The sequence below is a fragment of the Haliaeetus albicilla genome, chromosome 8 (assembly GCF_947461875.1).
Source record: "Haliaeetus albicilla chromosome 8, bHalAlb1.1, whole genome shotgun sequence".
Classification (NCBI taxonomy): Eukaryota; Metazoa; Chordata; class Aves; order Accipitriformes; family Accipitridae; genus Haliaeetus; species Haliaeetus albicilla.
The window spans coordinates 38736230-38752125 of record NC_091490.1 but is presented as its reverse complement, the minus strand read 5'-3'; the positions used below and the strand labels follow the sequence as shown (position 1 = coordinate 38752125).

General features: G+C 57.4%; 1 protein-coding gene across 1 annotated transcript; it reads left to right on the top strand.

The window, feature by feature from the left end:
* Positions 1-5451: 5451 nt before the first annotated feature.
* On the top strand, positions 5452-15453 carry ANGPTL4 (angiopoietin like 4). The gene is made up of 7 exons (XM_069789999.1): positions 5452-5999; positions 6508-6618; positions 7110-7242; positions 11804-11917; positions 12004-12099; positions 12963-13238; positions 13802-15453. Exons 1-7 carry the CDS (start codon positions 5478-5480, stop codon positions 13981-13983), a joined length of 1434 nt encoding a protein of 477 aa, XP_069646100.1. The 5' UTR covers positions 5452-5477; the 3' UTR covers positions 13984-15453.
* Positions 15454-15896: the final 443 nt, after the last annotated feature.

Sequence of the window (15896 nt, the reverse complement as noted above, 5' to 3'; positions counted from 1 at the left end):
GTGTGCCAAAGGGCAACCTCATCCCTGGGGACCTGGAGCTCCCTGTGCCGATGAGCTGCAAGCCCAGCCAGTGAAAGCCCCTAATTCAAAACGCATGTTGTTTAAATTGAGAGATGACTGTAAAAATAAGGGTCAGATTTCTTCGGCTGCCAAGCCTCCCACGTTAACCCAAGCCCTCCGGTTTCCTGCCTTCTGGCATGTGTGACCTTCCGCACAGTAACCTCAGCACTCCCCAAGGAGCCCCGGGATGGCAGGAAGAATAAAGGGTAGTGAAGACTTGCATAACCTTCATCCAGCCCTGCCAGGAAAATAAGGAGGCCGCTTGGATCGAGAGTGTCGCGGGCCTTTTATGTTGGTTTTCAAGCGTGAAAATGGGCTTCCCTGCTCTGGGCTAGCAGTGCCTGCGATCCTCCCCAGGTCAGAGGAACCCCAGGGTGGCTGCAACCTTCACCCCATCCTCCAGAGCCCATAGGGGACATTGCAGGCCAGGTACCGACATCTTCTCCCCTCGCTTGGGCTGCCAGCAGTTTGCCCAGGGCTGCCCTGTGCCGGCAGGGAAAGCCAGAGGAGAGAGGATGGGAATGGAGCCCGGGCAACATGGCCGAGCTCCCGATGCAGATGGTCCTCACTGGGGGTGGACGGCTGCAACCAATTTTCCATGTTTCTGACTCACCCTGCTTAGAAATTTGTCTCTGCTCAGGAAGCAGCGCCATCAAGGGCAGAAGCTTTTGCAAACTCGCTGACAGGGATGAGGGGGTGTCCCTGGCCCTGGGGAAGGATGAGGCTGGGGCTCAGGCAGTCAACTGTGTTGCCCCAGTATCACCAGTCCCCTCGGGGTGGTGAGGGTTGAGATACAACCAACCTGGCTGTGGAGCAGGTCCAGGCAGGCTGCAGGAGCCGGGCTGGTCCCTCACTGCCATATGCCAAGGCCAGGAGCCACACAGCCCCTCTCCGGAGCGGGGGGGGACGGAGTTTCTGGTCCAGCAAAGCTTGTGCTTGGGAAGAGCTGGAATAAGTGACCCCAGCGTGGGGGGGGTTTAGCAGGCAGAACTGTTTCTCTAGCAGGGCTGGGCCCGGGGGTGTGCAATAGATAACTCACTGCCACGACCAGGTTTGAGCGGAGACCAAGGTGGATGGGTTGCCTGCTCCAGCCAGGAATGCTGCCAGTGCTTGTCTGGGTGAGACGTGCTACTGCTCTCAGCCAGGGGCCAGTAGGAAATCCCTGTTGGACGTCTCCCGACCTCCACTGAATCAGAATAACCGTTCCTCTGGAAAACCTAAATTTATCCCTGAAGCGGTGACGGCATAATTCACATATGCCCTATTCCCCTCTCATTGGAGTCTCCCTTCTGTTTGCCATTTTCAACAATAAAGCAACACTGTGAGCAACCTTCCTGTAAGTCGGCATCTCTCCCGTCCCTCCTGGTGACGTGAGCCCAGGGCTGAGCAGCTGCAGGAATTCATGTGAGTTCAAGCCGGGCTGAACTTTTGCACAGTGACCCGCCAGGTCAGCGTGGGAAGGAGTGAGATGGAGAAAGGCAGAGAACAAAGACACCCATCGCAGCCCGCCCGCTTGCAGACTGCTGTGCACAGGACGGCAGGACGGGGACGGCAACGGGGATGGCGATGGAGATGGGGATGTGCCACCAGGCGTGTGGGGATTGTTTGGAGGAGCTACCTGTGGTGCGTGCTGGGGATACTGCCTTTCCCGGCTGGCTGGACTGGGAGGATTGCATGGAAGAGGGGATGGGGATGGGAATGGGTGTTGTGATTGGGATAAGGATAAGGACTGGGGTGGGAGTGATGCCTGTTCCCACAGAGAGACCTCCACAAAAAATAACTGCCCCTGGAGTCTGCTGTTCCCTCACCAGGGCATGACCCCAGCCGGTGGGACCTCGATGAAGCACGCAGAGATCCAGGGGCAGCCCCGAGGGCCACCGTGCCCTCCTGCTCCCTGGGCTGCTCCGGTGTCCCAAAGGCTGCAGGGTCTGCTGGGCTGGGGCAGGGTCCTTGTGGGGTCCCTCCTGAGGGTGCAAGCTGCTGCGCAGGGTAAAAGGTCCTTCATCCCCCCGGAGAAAACCTCGGCCCTTCCCCAGCCGCAAACCGAGCCAGGCAGTCAGGACCCCACAGGGATTTCGGCCACAGCCTTCCATGCGGGGCAGACCAGGGCTTCCTCATGGCGTGGAGAAATGCCTTGAGAGATCAATCCCTGCTGGCCAGGCCATTTTAAGCTCTATTTAAACTCGGGTCTGCAGAGAGCACCTTCCCATTGACCTGTGGTCATTCACAGCCCAGGGTAGCTCAGGGCCTCAGGGGACTTTTCATTTGTGTATGTTAAAAATTCATATTTCTTGGGGCAAATTGGAGATGTCCCAATAGGAAAACACAGCCAAAGGAAAATGCATAAATCATGTGGCTTCTCAACAGGCCTTGGCTTCTTACATTACCTCTCTCCTGCCTCAGCACAAACACTGCAAATGCAGAAAATAACCAGTGGGAACACGTCTGCTTCGGCACCCGGCATAACCCCATCATTTCCCAGGACAAGCTCCAGTGTTGGGTAACGGCAGGGCAGGGAGCGGAGCTGCACACAGGATTCATTTTGCCTGACGTCGTTAATCCAGAGCAATAGTCAACACATGAAATTTTGATTCCCTGTTTGTCCCAGTGACTTGGGGGTTTGGTGTTTCCCAGGCCAGAGGGCTCTCAGGATGCTGGGTGCTCCAACCCCGGGCTCCGTGGGCATGACTCCTGCCAGCTCTCTCTCTCCTGGGATGCCAAAAACCTGCAGGACCAAAATGAAAAGAATTTTCATGGGTTTTTTGGGGGGACGACCCCATCTGGGAATTTTTGGCAGAGCTGTGGCTTCCCCTCCAGCATTCAGGAGGGGTGGTGGGGGTGGCAGCAGATCTGTCCCTTGGCAGGGGGGGCAGATATACAACATCTGGCATGACCAAGGTGCCACACAGGGACCCCAGGCCCCACAGAGAAATCCAATGCTCTCGTCCTGCTGGGGGGGGGGGGGCGGTGACCCCTCCCCATCACCACCAGCCCCCCCAACGTGGCCCCAGCTCCTCTCCAGCAACCGCAACAGGACGAGCAGAGAGGGGCTCCCCAAACCTCAAAGGTTTGGAAAAAGCAACGACCGCAATTCTTTTCCTTTTTCCTCATTTGAAAAATTCCTTCCGACCTTGAAATAAATGAGAAGGCGCCTGCTGGAGGAGGGGGCTGGGAGCTCTCTCGACTCTGTGCCTGCTGAAATTTCCCAAATTCCTCCTTCCCCAGTTCCTACCTCTGTGACTCCTCCCTGTGCTGTCGCTGCTGGGTGCTTGCCCTGAGGCCTCTCACTCACCCTTTCCGAGCAGCAGCTGGGAAATGCTTGGAGACGGCTCAGGGCCAGAAGAACAAGAAACGGGTGGCTGGTATTTATTTCTGCAGGAGCCTCCTACGCCTTTGTACATAAACACACCTACACCAAAGAGATGCTTCACCCCCAACAACAGGGAATTTATCCCCGCAAAGGAAAAAGATGGGAAACCCTGAATATTAGTTGCCTACTTGGGCACAGGAAAAGAAGTTTGGCTGATGGAAGTATCGGGTGCACGTCATTGCTTTGGCAAGGCTGAGTGCCATGGGAGAGCTCTGCAAAACCGCAGTTTAATAGAGTGGCAGATCTCAAGTGCAGACCCTTGGCAAAAAAATCCTCAGGGAAGAGCTGTGCAGGGCAGGAAAGCCGCTCCCGACAGCCACTGCCCTTGGGAAGCTCCCGTGCCACCACCCTGCCTGCACCCCCAGGTAACATGGGGACTCCTGGAAGGGTAAATCCTAATGCCAGGCGTTTTCGGACAAGATGAAAAGGCTTCTTCCCCAGGACGGGTGGGCCATGCCGGAGCCACAGGGCTGGGAGTGGCAGCGGTGAGATGGAGGCAGAACTGCTGTGGGCTTCTGTGGGGCTGAGCAAGCTCGGCACAAGCCCCCGCTGCAGCCCTGCTCCCACAGGGGCTCGCCATCAGCGAGACGTGTGGTCAGGGCCCAGCAAGTGGTGGGAAGCGGGGATTTAGCCCCTAAAGATGGTGCGGATGGGAACACAGGTCCCTGCTCTAGGATGCGCTTTGTAGAGGAGGGAGGGAGCGCTGGGGCGGCAGGAGGAAACACCCGGAGGGGAGGGAGCAGAAGGACTCCATCTGCTCTTATCTGAAAAGAGCCGAGAGTGGCTCCATCACGGTGTGTGAATTCCTTCCTGGGGAGAAAAAACAGAGACCGAAAATCCCTTTAGGCCAGCAGAAAAAGGCAGGACAAGAGGGAAGAGCAGGTAACCAGAGTCCAAGACGCTTGCAAATGAAAGAAGATGCACGTTTTCACAGGGGGATGATTGAAGCCTTAGAGAGGGGAGGAATTAATCCTTGGCACTCTCAGAGACAGGGAGCATTTAGAGGAGTGAACGTCCTGCTCCCCCCAGGTGCACAGAGGAGCTGACCCCAAGCATGCACCCTCCCCAGGGCTGGCAGCACCCTGCAGGGCATCACCCGGGAGCCCTGCACCTGCAGCATCCATCCTTGCCCAGGGCCACCCAGCAGAGTCCTGCTCCCACCTCAGGCACCCACTCCAGGGCCCCCAGCACCCATTAGGGCACGGCCTGGGAGCCCTGTGCCCGCAGCATATGCCCACCCCAAGGCCAACAGCTCCCGGTGGGGTATGGCCTGGGGAGAGGAGAGGGGTGCAGGCACACGGTGGGGCAGCACCCATGGCTGGGGGCTCCACAGGGCGGAGGAGAGGGCAAGCGGCAGGGCTTGGCTGGGATGAGGGTCCCCGGTGCAGGGTGAGGGGCAGGGTGGTCAGCGGGGACGGGGACGGGGATGGAAACAGGGATGGGGATGGGGACGGGGATGGGGACGGGGACGGGGATGGGGATGGGGATGGGGACAGGGATGGGGACAGGGATGGGGATGGGGATGGACAAGAGAAAATGGCCTCAAGTTGAGGCAAGGGAGATTTAGGTTAGATATCAGGAAAAATTTTTTTACTGAGGGTGTTGTCAAACATTGGAATGGGCTGCCCAGGGAAGTGGTTGAGTCACCATCCCTGGAGATATTCAAAAAGCGAGTGGACAGGGTACTTCAGGACCTGGTTTAGTGGGCATGGTTAATGGTTGGAGTCGGTGATCTTGAAGGTCTTTTCCGACCTAAATGATTCGATGATTCTATGGGGATGGGGACGGGGACGGGACAGGGTGCGAGGACGTGCGCGGGCAGGGCTCAGCGGCGAGGGACCGAGCCTGCCCCGGGTGGGAGCTGCCAGCACCCAGAACCGGGGCTGCCACGGGCGGCCCGGGGCCCGGCGGGGGAGGACGAACAAAGCGGCGGGGCCGGGCGGGCGGGGAGGGGCCGGGGCCGGGGCCGTCCCCGCCGCGGTGCGCGGGCGGCGATAAAAGCGGGAGCGCGGCGGCGGGGCGCGCACTGGGAGGCGGCCGGGCAGCCATGCAGCTCGCCGGGCTAACGCTGCTGCTGCTGCTGTTGTGCACCGGGGCGGCCGCGGGACCGGCCGCGGGTCGAGCCGGGACCGAGCGACGTTCGGCGGTAGGGGCTGGCAGCAAAGAGCGGCGGGCTCAGTTCGCTTCATGGGACGAGGTGAACGTGATCGCCCACGGGCTGCTGCAGCTCGGCCACGGCCTGAAGGAACACGTGGACCGCACCAAGGGGCAGATGCGGGAGCTCGGCAGCCGCCTCAGCGCCCACAACAGCTCCATGGGGCGGCTGCTGCGGCAGGCGCGGGAGGCGCAGGAGAGGGGCGAGCGGCTGCGGGCCAGCGTGCGGGAGCTGGAGGGCCGAGGCCGGCAGCTCCTCAACCTCTCCGAGGTTCTGAGGCAACGCCTGGAGGAGGTGGCGGCCGACAAAGCTCAGATCCAGGGCCGGCTGGAGCAGCTGGAGGGTCGAGTCCGGCAAGTGTTGCAGGCGAGGCCGGTCGATAACCAGAGCGCTAAGGACCTGGGAGCGCTGCAGGTGAGGGTCGATGAGGGGGACACACACACACACACCCGGCTGGGGGAGGCGGGGGAGACCCGACCCACCCAGGCACCGGGAGCGACCTAAGGCGGGGGGACACGACACACGACCACCAGGTACCCCCCTCCAGCTCCCCCTCGTACTGGGACCGGGCTGGGGGGAAGCGGGGAGGGGGCCCTGCCTTGCCGGGAGCGGCCGCGGGAGAGCGATGGGGGGGGGACCCGACCCTCCCGGGGCAGTTGTGGGGAGCAGCTCTCCCGGGACACAGCGGGAGGGGGGGGCAGCCCGGAGGGGTGCGGGGGACCTGACCCTCCTGGGGTGCTGGGAGCAGTGGGTGGGGGCCGGCCTCAGGAAAGCGGGGACACACACAGACCCGAAGGTCCTGGGGGCACCGGGAGCATCTGGGGGGGACTGGCCCACCTGGCTCCGTGCGGTATGTGCGGCACAGGCGGATCTCCCCAGAGCTGCGGGGTTCACCTGGCTCTTCCCCCCCACCCCCCCGCAGTCCCTGATGGATGCACAGAACTTGCGAATCGAGGAGCTCTTGCAGAAGATCAAGCAGCAGCAGTACAAGCTGGACAAGCAGAATCTGCAAATTAAAAGCCTGCAGAGCAAGGTGAGCTCCTGTCCCGCTCTGCGGCTTGGGGACCGCAGCCTGGTCCTGGCATGAACCGCCGTGGCAGCCCAGCTGGCACAGTGCGCTGGTGACTGGAGAACCGGCTGTGCCGCTGCTCCCTGGCTTTGGGGACCCTACAAAGGCCATGGCCCTGGTCCTTGTGCTGCAGTGTTGGTGCAAGGGTAGCAAACTGCAAGCTCCCTGAGTATTTGCACGGAGCAATAGGAGGAATTAGTGTGTGGGAACAGACCCTTTCCGGGCTCTTTCTTTGAGTTTATCTGCAGAATAAACTCATTAGCATGGGTGTGAAAAACCACAATCACTTCTGGCTTTGCCAGCCTTTGGTATCTCTTATTCCTTGAGGTTTCTGGGCAAGTTCAGCCCCAGCTCTGGTCACAGGGGAGCAGCTGATGGCTTGGCTGATCAGCTCCCCTGAGTGTTGAAAATGAGCTGAGATAAAACTGTTCTGACTTGTGCATATTTTTTTTTAGGTCAATCTACTGATCCCCTTACACCTGAAGGACAACAAAACGCAGTCGCCGAAGTGGAAGATAAACCTGAAGAAAAGCCTCAGCCTCACCAACCAGAGTCAGAACACTAGCGGGGAGCCCGTGCTGACACAGAGTGAGTATTCGCCCATGCTGCCCCTCTCCTCCGTGCTGGAGCAAACCTGCTGCAGTTGCAACTGTTTGGAAACAAAAGGTTCAGTTGTCCTGAGTCAGGATGTGAGATGTGCTCACAAAACCGGAGCTTGGGAGTTTGGCCAGACTGAGGGGATCTGGAGCACGGGTAGGAATTTAAGGATTTGAGAGGAATTTTTCTGCCTGATATCAAGAATGCAGTGAGGAGCGGACAAACACTGCTAGCGGCTATTTGTCAAAGAGGATTGGCAGGTGGGGGGGTGAATGCAAGCAGGAGAGGAGGATCTCTGCTCCTTGGAGTTAACTCTTGTTCACCTGCTCCCACTTTACCAGGCAGAGTCTGCTTTTCAGTCAGCCTGCTGGTGGAGCAGAGGGTTAGGGAGCCCTGGACCATGAGAGGAGAGCTAGATCCTTGTGCGTCCATCTCCCTTGGCTCATATTTAGGGCTCATACATGAAAGACAAGTGCCTCAGCTCACACTATCCTCAGCAGAAGGTGCTGAGGTGCAGCAAACACCTGGGCAGTGAAGGCACCGGGCACTCCCAGCCCTGGGAAACGTGAACCAGATCAGACGAGTGGATGCCACATCTGGAGCTCCTGGCTCTGCCTGGAGCATCCTTTCTGCCAGCAAGGAGGCTGGAGGAGCTCCCGCAGAACGAAGGGCAGCAAAGCGGGTGTCCCCAGCTGCGTTGAGTCCCGCAGCCTCCCTCCCAGACGGGAACTGGTGTCCCTGCAGGGTTTGCTGGTCAGGAGCAGCTGCTCTTATGTCAGCTAAATCACGGTGCTGGCTCTGTCTGTGCAGCTGTCTGGGGATGTCCAGTGTGAGCCAAACAGAAACCAGGCAGGGTAAGGATGCATGGGGAAATCCTGCCCAGGGCTTAATATAGGTATAGCTATGGGAAAACACACAGTAATTTGTATGTGGAGCCTGGAGCTGTCACCAGTGTGCCTGAAAGCTGGGCGAGCAGAACAAAGAGCTGCAGAATTGGTACGGACAAGGACAGAGATGGGATGTGGGGCTCCAAACTCCTCCTGGCACTTGGCTCAGTGGGGCTGGCCAGCCCACAGTGGGGCTACATGAGGTCTCCTTTGGTCAGAGCAGCACTAGTGAGCCAGAAAACTGTCTCAAAACCTCTTTCCCCACCATTTTTTCCCAGCTCTGCTTTGTGGCTTGCTCTCAGTAGTGTGTCATAGAATCCTAGAATTGTTTAAGTTGGAAGGGAACTTTAAAGGTCATCTAGTCCAACCAGCTAGTCCGACCCCCCTGCTCCATTCTCAGGTTATGCTAGAAGTGGGGTGCAGGGTGATGGGTTTGGGTTTTTGCTACTTACTGGTGGCAGATGTAGGCTCTGTGGCTCTGCACCAGCTGATGGGTGCTGGGTGCAGCAACCCTTGTGAAGCACGGTGGGAGGCAGCAAGGGCCCACAGCCCCTGGGGATGCCACGAGGCAGTGGGGGGGTGGTGGTGAGAGCTCAGCACCCCACTGTCCCTGATGGGGAGACCCTGAGCATCCCCAGCACCCCGGGCATCCCGACTCCCTCCCACCTGGCTGAGCTGTGAGCTCCCCCTTCTCTTGCCTAATCCCTGATGTTGGTATCACTGACAGAAAACAAATTGGCTTCCTCTCATTAGCAAGTCGAGTGAGTTTTTTGGCAAATCTTAAAGCACACAATATCTGGCGGGCCAGCCCTGTGCCCTTTGCCTGGGGAGGCTTGTGGCTGCTTTCAGAGCAGACAAGTGCCGGGAAGGCTTGTGCCGGCAGCTCCCTGCCTATTGTCAGGCAGAGCTGCAGTGCCTGCATGGCCCTGGGGAAGAGCGATGAACTCCACCAGCAGCCCTTTCAGAAAGACCCTTTTATTTGCATCCAGCGAACACAAGTTTTTTCAGGCCAGAGATGGCACGGGGCCAAGCATGTGAAAGTTGAAGGCTTGAAGCAGCCTGGAGAGTGAAAGGTTTAATCACTTGCAGAAAGAGGATCAGGTCTTTAGGCAGAGCCTGTGCTTTCTGGCAGCCGGCCGAGTAGGGGAAAGGTAGAGCCCTGCTCGCTCTCTCCCTGTGGCGCTGGGACTCCAAAATAATTGGGTTGGGGAGGGTGAGGCGGAGGGTGATGCAAACAGCTCCAGGCATGCCCTGCCATCCGCAAGAAAGGTTGTTTATCCCAGGTTGGTGACCTCTCCTCATGCCTGGAGATCCTGTTGGGTAAATACGGTGCCATGCCTGGGGCAGCTCCAGTGAGCCTTGTTGATTCTTCTGTCTTGTTTGGCTAAATAAAGGGGGAGGGAAAGAAAAACATCCAGAGCAGCCAGGAGGTCTTGTTGTTCTGTTGGTGCCATACGGATGTGCAACATGAACTGGAACTAACGAGCATGTTCCTCAAACAAAAAGATTGAGCTGAGGCTGTTCAAGCAGCTGCATCTCATTCAGCTGCTTGAAAGTCCCTGTTGCACCAGGAAAACAGAAGAGATCCAAGTGCATTGAGTGTGGCCAGGGCCCAGAAAAAAAAAAAAAACAAACAGGGATGGGGCTGACTTCTGCATGCTGGGGCCACTGAGCTTCTGCCCAGGCACTGCCCTGCTGATGCTGGGAGATATGGTGGGAGAGGAGGCGAGGAGCTCTGTGAGGCTGGGTGAGCCCAGCACCTCCCCGCAGCAGCGCTTGTGAGCCAGGGCTGGTGCAGCTGTGGGTGTGGGGTCAGGTTGTGGGTTTTCCTTCCCCGAGCCTCCTTTGGCTTCCCTGGCTGCATTCACCTAGAAAGTGGGGATACTGGGGATGCACTTGGCCTCCCCGCAGTGCGGGGTGGCTTTGTGTGGTTTTGATCCCTCGTGCAAAACGCTCGCCCTCGATCCACATGTGCACAGGCTTTGGGGAGGGCTCAGGGTCACATGCTCATCCCGTGGGGACGAGCCCACCAAGCCCATGGTGGCAGCAGTCCTGCGCTGGCATCAGCTCGGAGGTCCGAGGGATGCTAAGGGCAGCGTGAGTCCGGCCATGCTGGCTGTGGGGCTGTCCTGCTGCAGGCGGTGGGAGAGGGGCTGCCTGTGCCAAGGAGGGGAAAGTTCACCAGAGGGGTCTGGGGTTGGGGAGAAATAGGTGAAAGGTGGTAGCAGGAGTCACATTGCTGTCCCCTGGGTCCCCCCAACTGACCTTTCCTCCAGTTGTGGTTTTGCCCTTCACCCCAACGCAGCATCGGGGCTCCCTGGGTGCCCAGAGAGGATGGGGCAGGGGCCGATGCCCCGCGGGGGCTGCTCTTGTCCTCAGGAGCTCAAAGGCCCCATTTTCCCCGCTTCTGCCCCACACAAAACCCTGCGGTCGTGGGGGAGGCCCCTCTCCCTGCTGCCACCCCAGGTCATGGTGCCAGCCCTGACCCCAGGGGCAGCTACTGCAAGGGGGACCCCACAGCAGGGTTGGGGGGGTAGCCAGCACCCCAGCACAGCCTGGGGCTTGTCTTTAGGTTTCTTCACCCGTCTGTCTTGGGGTCGTGCTGGCAGCAGCTGTGAGCCACCAAAATCCATCCCACCCTCGTGCGGGGAGAACAGTCCCCCTTTGTCTGGGGGTGATGGGGGCACCTGTCCCGGCTGACAAAGAGCCCCTTGACTGTGCTCACAGCCTGGGGGCTGAAGTCCCTGCACATCCTCCTGCGGCCTTTTGACTTGGGTTTTGTAATAGGTTCTCCCCCGCCCCGCACCGTCCCTGTCTCTCCCCAAGTGCTGCGGGTGGTGGTTCCTGGATGGACTTTTGTCAGCGCTGTTGAAACGGTGCTTTGCTGGCAGCTCTGGGCAAAGTCCCCGCAGGGGCGGAAAGAGAGGTGGGAGCCTGGCTGGCGTGGGGATGGAGGGGGGCAAGCTGGGGGTTGGCTTCATCCCAGGCAATCCACTCGTGCAATGAGCTTGGGCTCCTTGGGGTCCACCCACCCCACCCCGTCCCTGCCCCCGTTGGTGTCTTGGGCAAAAGGGTTACCCCAGCCTGGCCCCAGGCTTGCTGGTGGCAAGTTGCCCAGCAGGACATCTGGCTGGGGCCACCAGAGTCACCAGGAGCAAGAGGTCGTGTGCTGGATGCTCAGGTGCCTTGCTGGTGGCAGGACTTGGGGTTTCTTTCTTCCCCTGAGGCCCTTCGAGACTGCTTCAGCCTTGGGGTGGGGTGGGGATGCCTGGCCTTGGCTGGCCACAGGCGTTACTCCACCCCAAATGGGCTGCTCCTGCCTGCTGTGGGCACAGAGCTGGGAAGCTCCTCGGGTGTCTCCTCAATGGGGAGCTCTGCTCTCCAGCCTAGGTCACCCCAGCCTGGCCCAACGCCTGGCTTCTGCCTTGGATAGAAGCCCAAGGAGCTGCGTTCGGATAAATGGGAAGGTATGGGGTCACGGCATTTAAAGATGCTGAAGTTGGGGGCTGTCGTCTCCAGCGCATGTCCAGAGCCGCAGCCACTGCTGTGTGCAGCTGGCCAGGCTCGTGGCCAGGGCTGCAAGTGCCAGGGCCGTGGTAGGAGCAGCCTGCTGAGGAAGTGGGACACAGGGCTGTTTTCTTAATCAATATTTCCTTCCCCCACAGAGCTTCCAGAGGATTGCCACCAGCTCTTCCTGGCTGGGCAGCAAAGCAGCGGTGTTTTCCAGGTGCAGCCTGCAGGGTCTCAGCCCTTCAAAGTCTACTGCGACATGACCGCAGGTAAAGCAGTGGAGATGTCCCGCAGCGCTTTGCAAGGTGGTCTTGCAAATGCTAACCCCAAATGACCGTGTTTTTCCGGTCCACAGAAGGTGGCTGGACAGTGATCCAGAGGCGCACAGACGGCTCTGTGGACTTTGACCAGCTTTGGGATGCCTACAAGAATGGCTTTGGAGACCTTCACGGTAGGTGAACGACGGTGTCTGTCTTCTTATTGTGATATCTTAGTACAAGTTATTCCCCCTTGCTGGCCCCTGGAGATCTCTACGTGTTGGAGCACAGCATTGGGCTGAGGAGGGGGGGATACTGCTTGCAGAGCAAGAGTCCTTGGTCTTCCTGACTTGTCCTGCAGGTACCAGACAGCGATTCAAATGCTGCAGTGTCCTGGGTTGTCCCTATTTGTCTCCGGAGCCTGTTCGTGTTTTGGCTTTGCACGGTGTCGTGGTTTAACCCCAGCTGGCCACTAAACACCACGCAGCTGCTCACTCACCCTGCCTCGGGATGGGGGAGAGAATTGGGGGGAAAAAAAGTAAAACTCATGGGTTGACATAAAGACAGTTTAATAGGACAGAAAAGGAAGGGAAAATACTACTACTACGAGAATATACAGAACAAGTGATGCACAACACAATTGCTCACCACCTGCGGACTGATGCCCAGCCAATCCCTGAGCTGTGGTGCCCCCCAGCCAACTCCTTCCAGTTTATACACTGGACCCCCCTGCCCCCTGTGGGATGGGGCATGATGTAATAGGGTATGGAATACCCTTTGGTTTGTTTGGGTCAGCTGTCCTTGCTGTGTCCCCTCCCAGTTTCTTGTGCATTCCCAGCCTCTGCTGGCAGGGCAGCGTGAAAAATTGAAAAGTCCTTGACTTGGTACAAACACTGCTTAGCAACAACTAAAACATCAGTGTGTTATCAACATTATTCTCATCCTAAATCCAAAACACAGCACTATACCAGCTACTAAGAAGGAAATTATTCCAGCTGAAACCAGGACTCACAGCATGTTTTTGTCCCTGCAGCCAATGCAATGTGTCTTGTTTCAGGTGACTTCTGGCTGGGCCTGGAGAAGATACATCACCTTGTCCAAGAGGGAAGATACAATCTCCTGATTGAGCTGGAAGACTGGGAGGGAAATTCCCAGGTGGTTCAGTTTGTCTTCAGCCTTGGTGGTGAGAGCACAGCCTACATGCTCAACCTGCTGGGACCTCTGTCTGGAGAGCTGGAAAATGCCATTGGGGACTTCAGGCAGCTGCCTTTCTCCACTCGGGATCGTGACCACGACCTCAAAGCTGACACAAACTGTGCCAAACACCTCTCAGGTCAGTACAAGCTCTTCCTTCCCAGTGGCGTGCACTTTTCCTTCAGCCCTCCGCTCTCTGGTGGTGGCCCTGAGTGGGACAGTGACCCCGCGGGACTAGACCCCTTTGGTGTTGAGCCCAACTTGTCCCCTGCTTCCCTGGGAAAGCTGCATCCTTGGGGGAGCCGTGCAGGGAATCAGGAGGGAAGCTGAAACCAGGAGGGGTTCATGATTCGGGTCTTGGCCCAAGCATCTGTCTTCGTAACAGCTTTGCTGGCTGCCACCTTGCTTGGAAATGTTTCAAGCGAAGCAGAGGCCAGTCCCCAGGCCTGAGATGGGACTGCTGAAGGGTTTTGAGGGGGTTTTGCATGCAAGAAAGAGCAGCAGGGATTTGCAGACGCATCCTGAAGTCATACGGGATCTGTGCAAAGGTTTCCCAGGGCATGGGACTCCTCAAGTGTGTACGAGGTGGTCCCGAAGCCCTGGAAAAGTGGGGAAAATGGGGGCAGCAGCTGCCTTGAACCTGGATTTGTTTTCTGTCTGGAAGTGCTGTGGGTTAAAACTGCCTCTGCGTTGCCTTGGTAGGTGGCTGGTGGTTCAGCACCTGTGGCCATGCCAACCTCAACGGGAAGTACTTCCGATCCATCCCCCGCCAGCGGCACGAGCGCAAGCAGGGCATCTTCTGGAAGACATGGAAAGGCAGGTATTACCCACTGAAGTCAACCACCATGAAAATCCAACCCGCAGCACTGGAAGCAGAGCCCTAAAGCTGCCACTTGAGACTTGACCTTCTCTGCGGAGCACAGACCTGAGCTCCATCACTTGGTGTTTACAGAAAACAAACCTACCCTCCCCAGGAAGTCCCCCGAGGAGCGTTTCTCTTGGTTAGCAGCCCTTTAGTGGCATGACACAGCTCCTCACCATAAGTAAAACAGCTCCATGTTGCTGAAACCCCTGGATGGGAGCTCCCAAACCAGAAGAGGAGCCACCAGCAGGGAGATCCACCTGCAGAGCATGCACAAGGGTCTTCCAACCTGCCACGTGCTGCTGTGGCAAGTTCAAGTTGTCTGGTGCTTTCTGTCCCGTCCGAACACTTCTGTGCTGGTTTTGATGAGCTGGGGCTGGGTGGAAGGGGAGCATGTGAAGCGTTTCACTACCATGGACCCGAGTGTTGGGTACGGAGCCTTGCCGTGTCCTGTCTTTCGCTGTTGTTCCCAAATGATGTCCTATGTACCCTCCTGTGAAAGCCCCCAGAGTCTCCTTCCCTGGCTGGTGCCGTGGGGCAGTGAGCCTCAGGCTGCTCCATCTGCACAGCCCCTGCTCCAGTGACTTCAACGCTCTGAGAATATGCGTGTTGGTGGGAAGACTGAAGGACACCCTGTGCAGAAGCGGGGGGACCTCAGGCTTACCTGGCTTCCCTGGCCCCTAGGGCTTCAAAGCCCTGTATTTCTGGCTGTGCTGGAATTTGCCAGGATCTGGGGAAACTGCTTTCAGCTCTAGGAGACAATGTGTGGGATCCTGCAGCTGGTTACATGAGGGCCAGATCCTGGAAGGCTGAGTCTTAAGCTCTGCCTGGAGCCTACCAGTGTTGCTGGGGGTGGTTAGGACGAGCACTAGGAGGGCACAGGTACAGAGCAGTGACTGTCCCTGGGCAGGACGAGCCCTGCTGCCAGCTGTAAATCCCCCTGAAGCCTGGAGGGCTGGCTGCCTTCTCCCAGCAGAGTCCCCAGGCTTTGCAGAGTGAATAGCACCATCCTGCATGCACGCCCCAAAACTTGCTCTGAAGGGCCAGGGGGCAATAGGGTTTCTCTGCAAGAGCTGCACCGCCTTGTCGGGTGCGTACCCTCATGTACAGCATCGCCTCTGCCTTTGGGGTGGGTATCTGGGGAGAGGTGGGCAAAACAGGTTCCAAAATACTGTTACGGGCCAAGCTGCCGTCTTGGGGCTTCCCAAGCATCCTGCCCTATTGAAGTCATATTGACTACCGTGCTAGAGCTCCTAGCTGCTAAATATTGTAAATAGTCATTTGTAGTATGTGGGATTTTGTTGATGAATTTCCTGTTTTAATTTGTTTCCATATTTAAATGCAGTGTTAATAACAATGATGTGGTGTAATTTATAAATGTTGATGCTGGAAAAAAAAAAGCACCTGTAGTTTGTGTATTTTAAACTTTTTTTTTTGTACTAAAATATCTTTTCTGAAGATGTCTTTTAATAAAAACAAGCCTGTAACTGTCCTGCCTGGATTATTTGCCTGATGGTTTACCAGCAGAAGATGTGTGGGAGCTATGTGAGGGCTCTGGATTCAGAAACTTCACTTGTTGGGAATTTGACCTGAGCACTACTCTTCCTTCTCGCCTCAATTTTCAGCTGTAGCCTTATGGAGCTCTCGGAGATAAATACCTGCTATAGCCCCCAGGTGTGGTTTTTAGCCTGAAGTTTATGGACTTCTGAATTGTTTGAACCTCTGGAAATCAGGATCTGGGGCAGCACGTTTACAAGTGACAACAAGCTGGCTTTTCTTATTCCCTGGCGGCAGACCTTTGTACCAGGGAGATATTCCTTGTAGCTGGCTGGAAAACCCTGTGCCAACACCTTGAATGAGATTGGTGGCTGGGGTCTGAATTATCTGGATAGATTAAAGTTGGAGCTGATCAGGATAAGTCCCAATAAGTAGTAG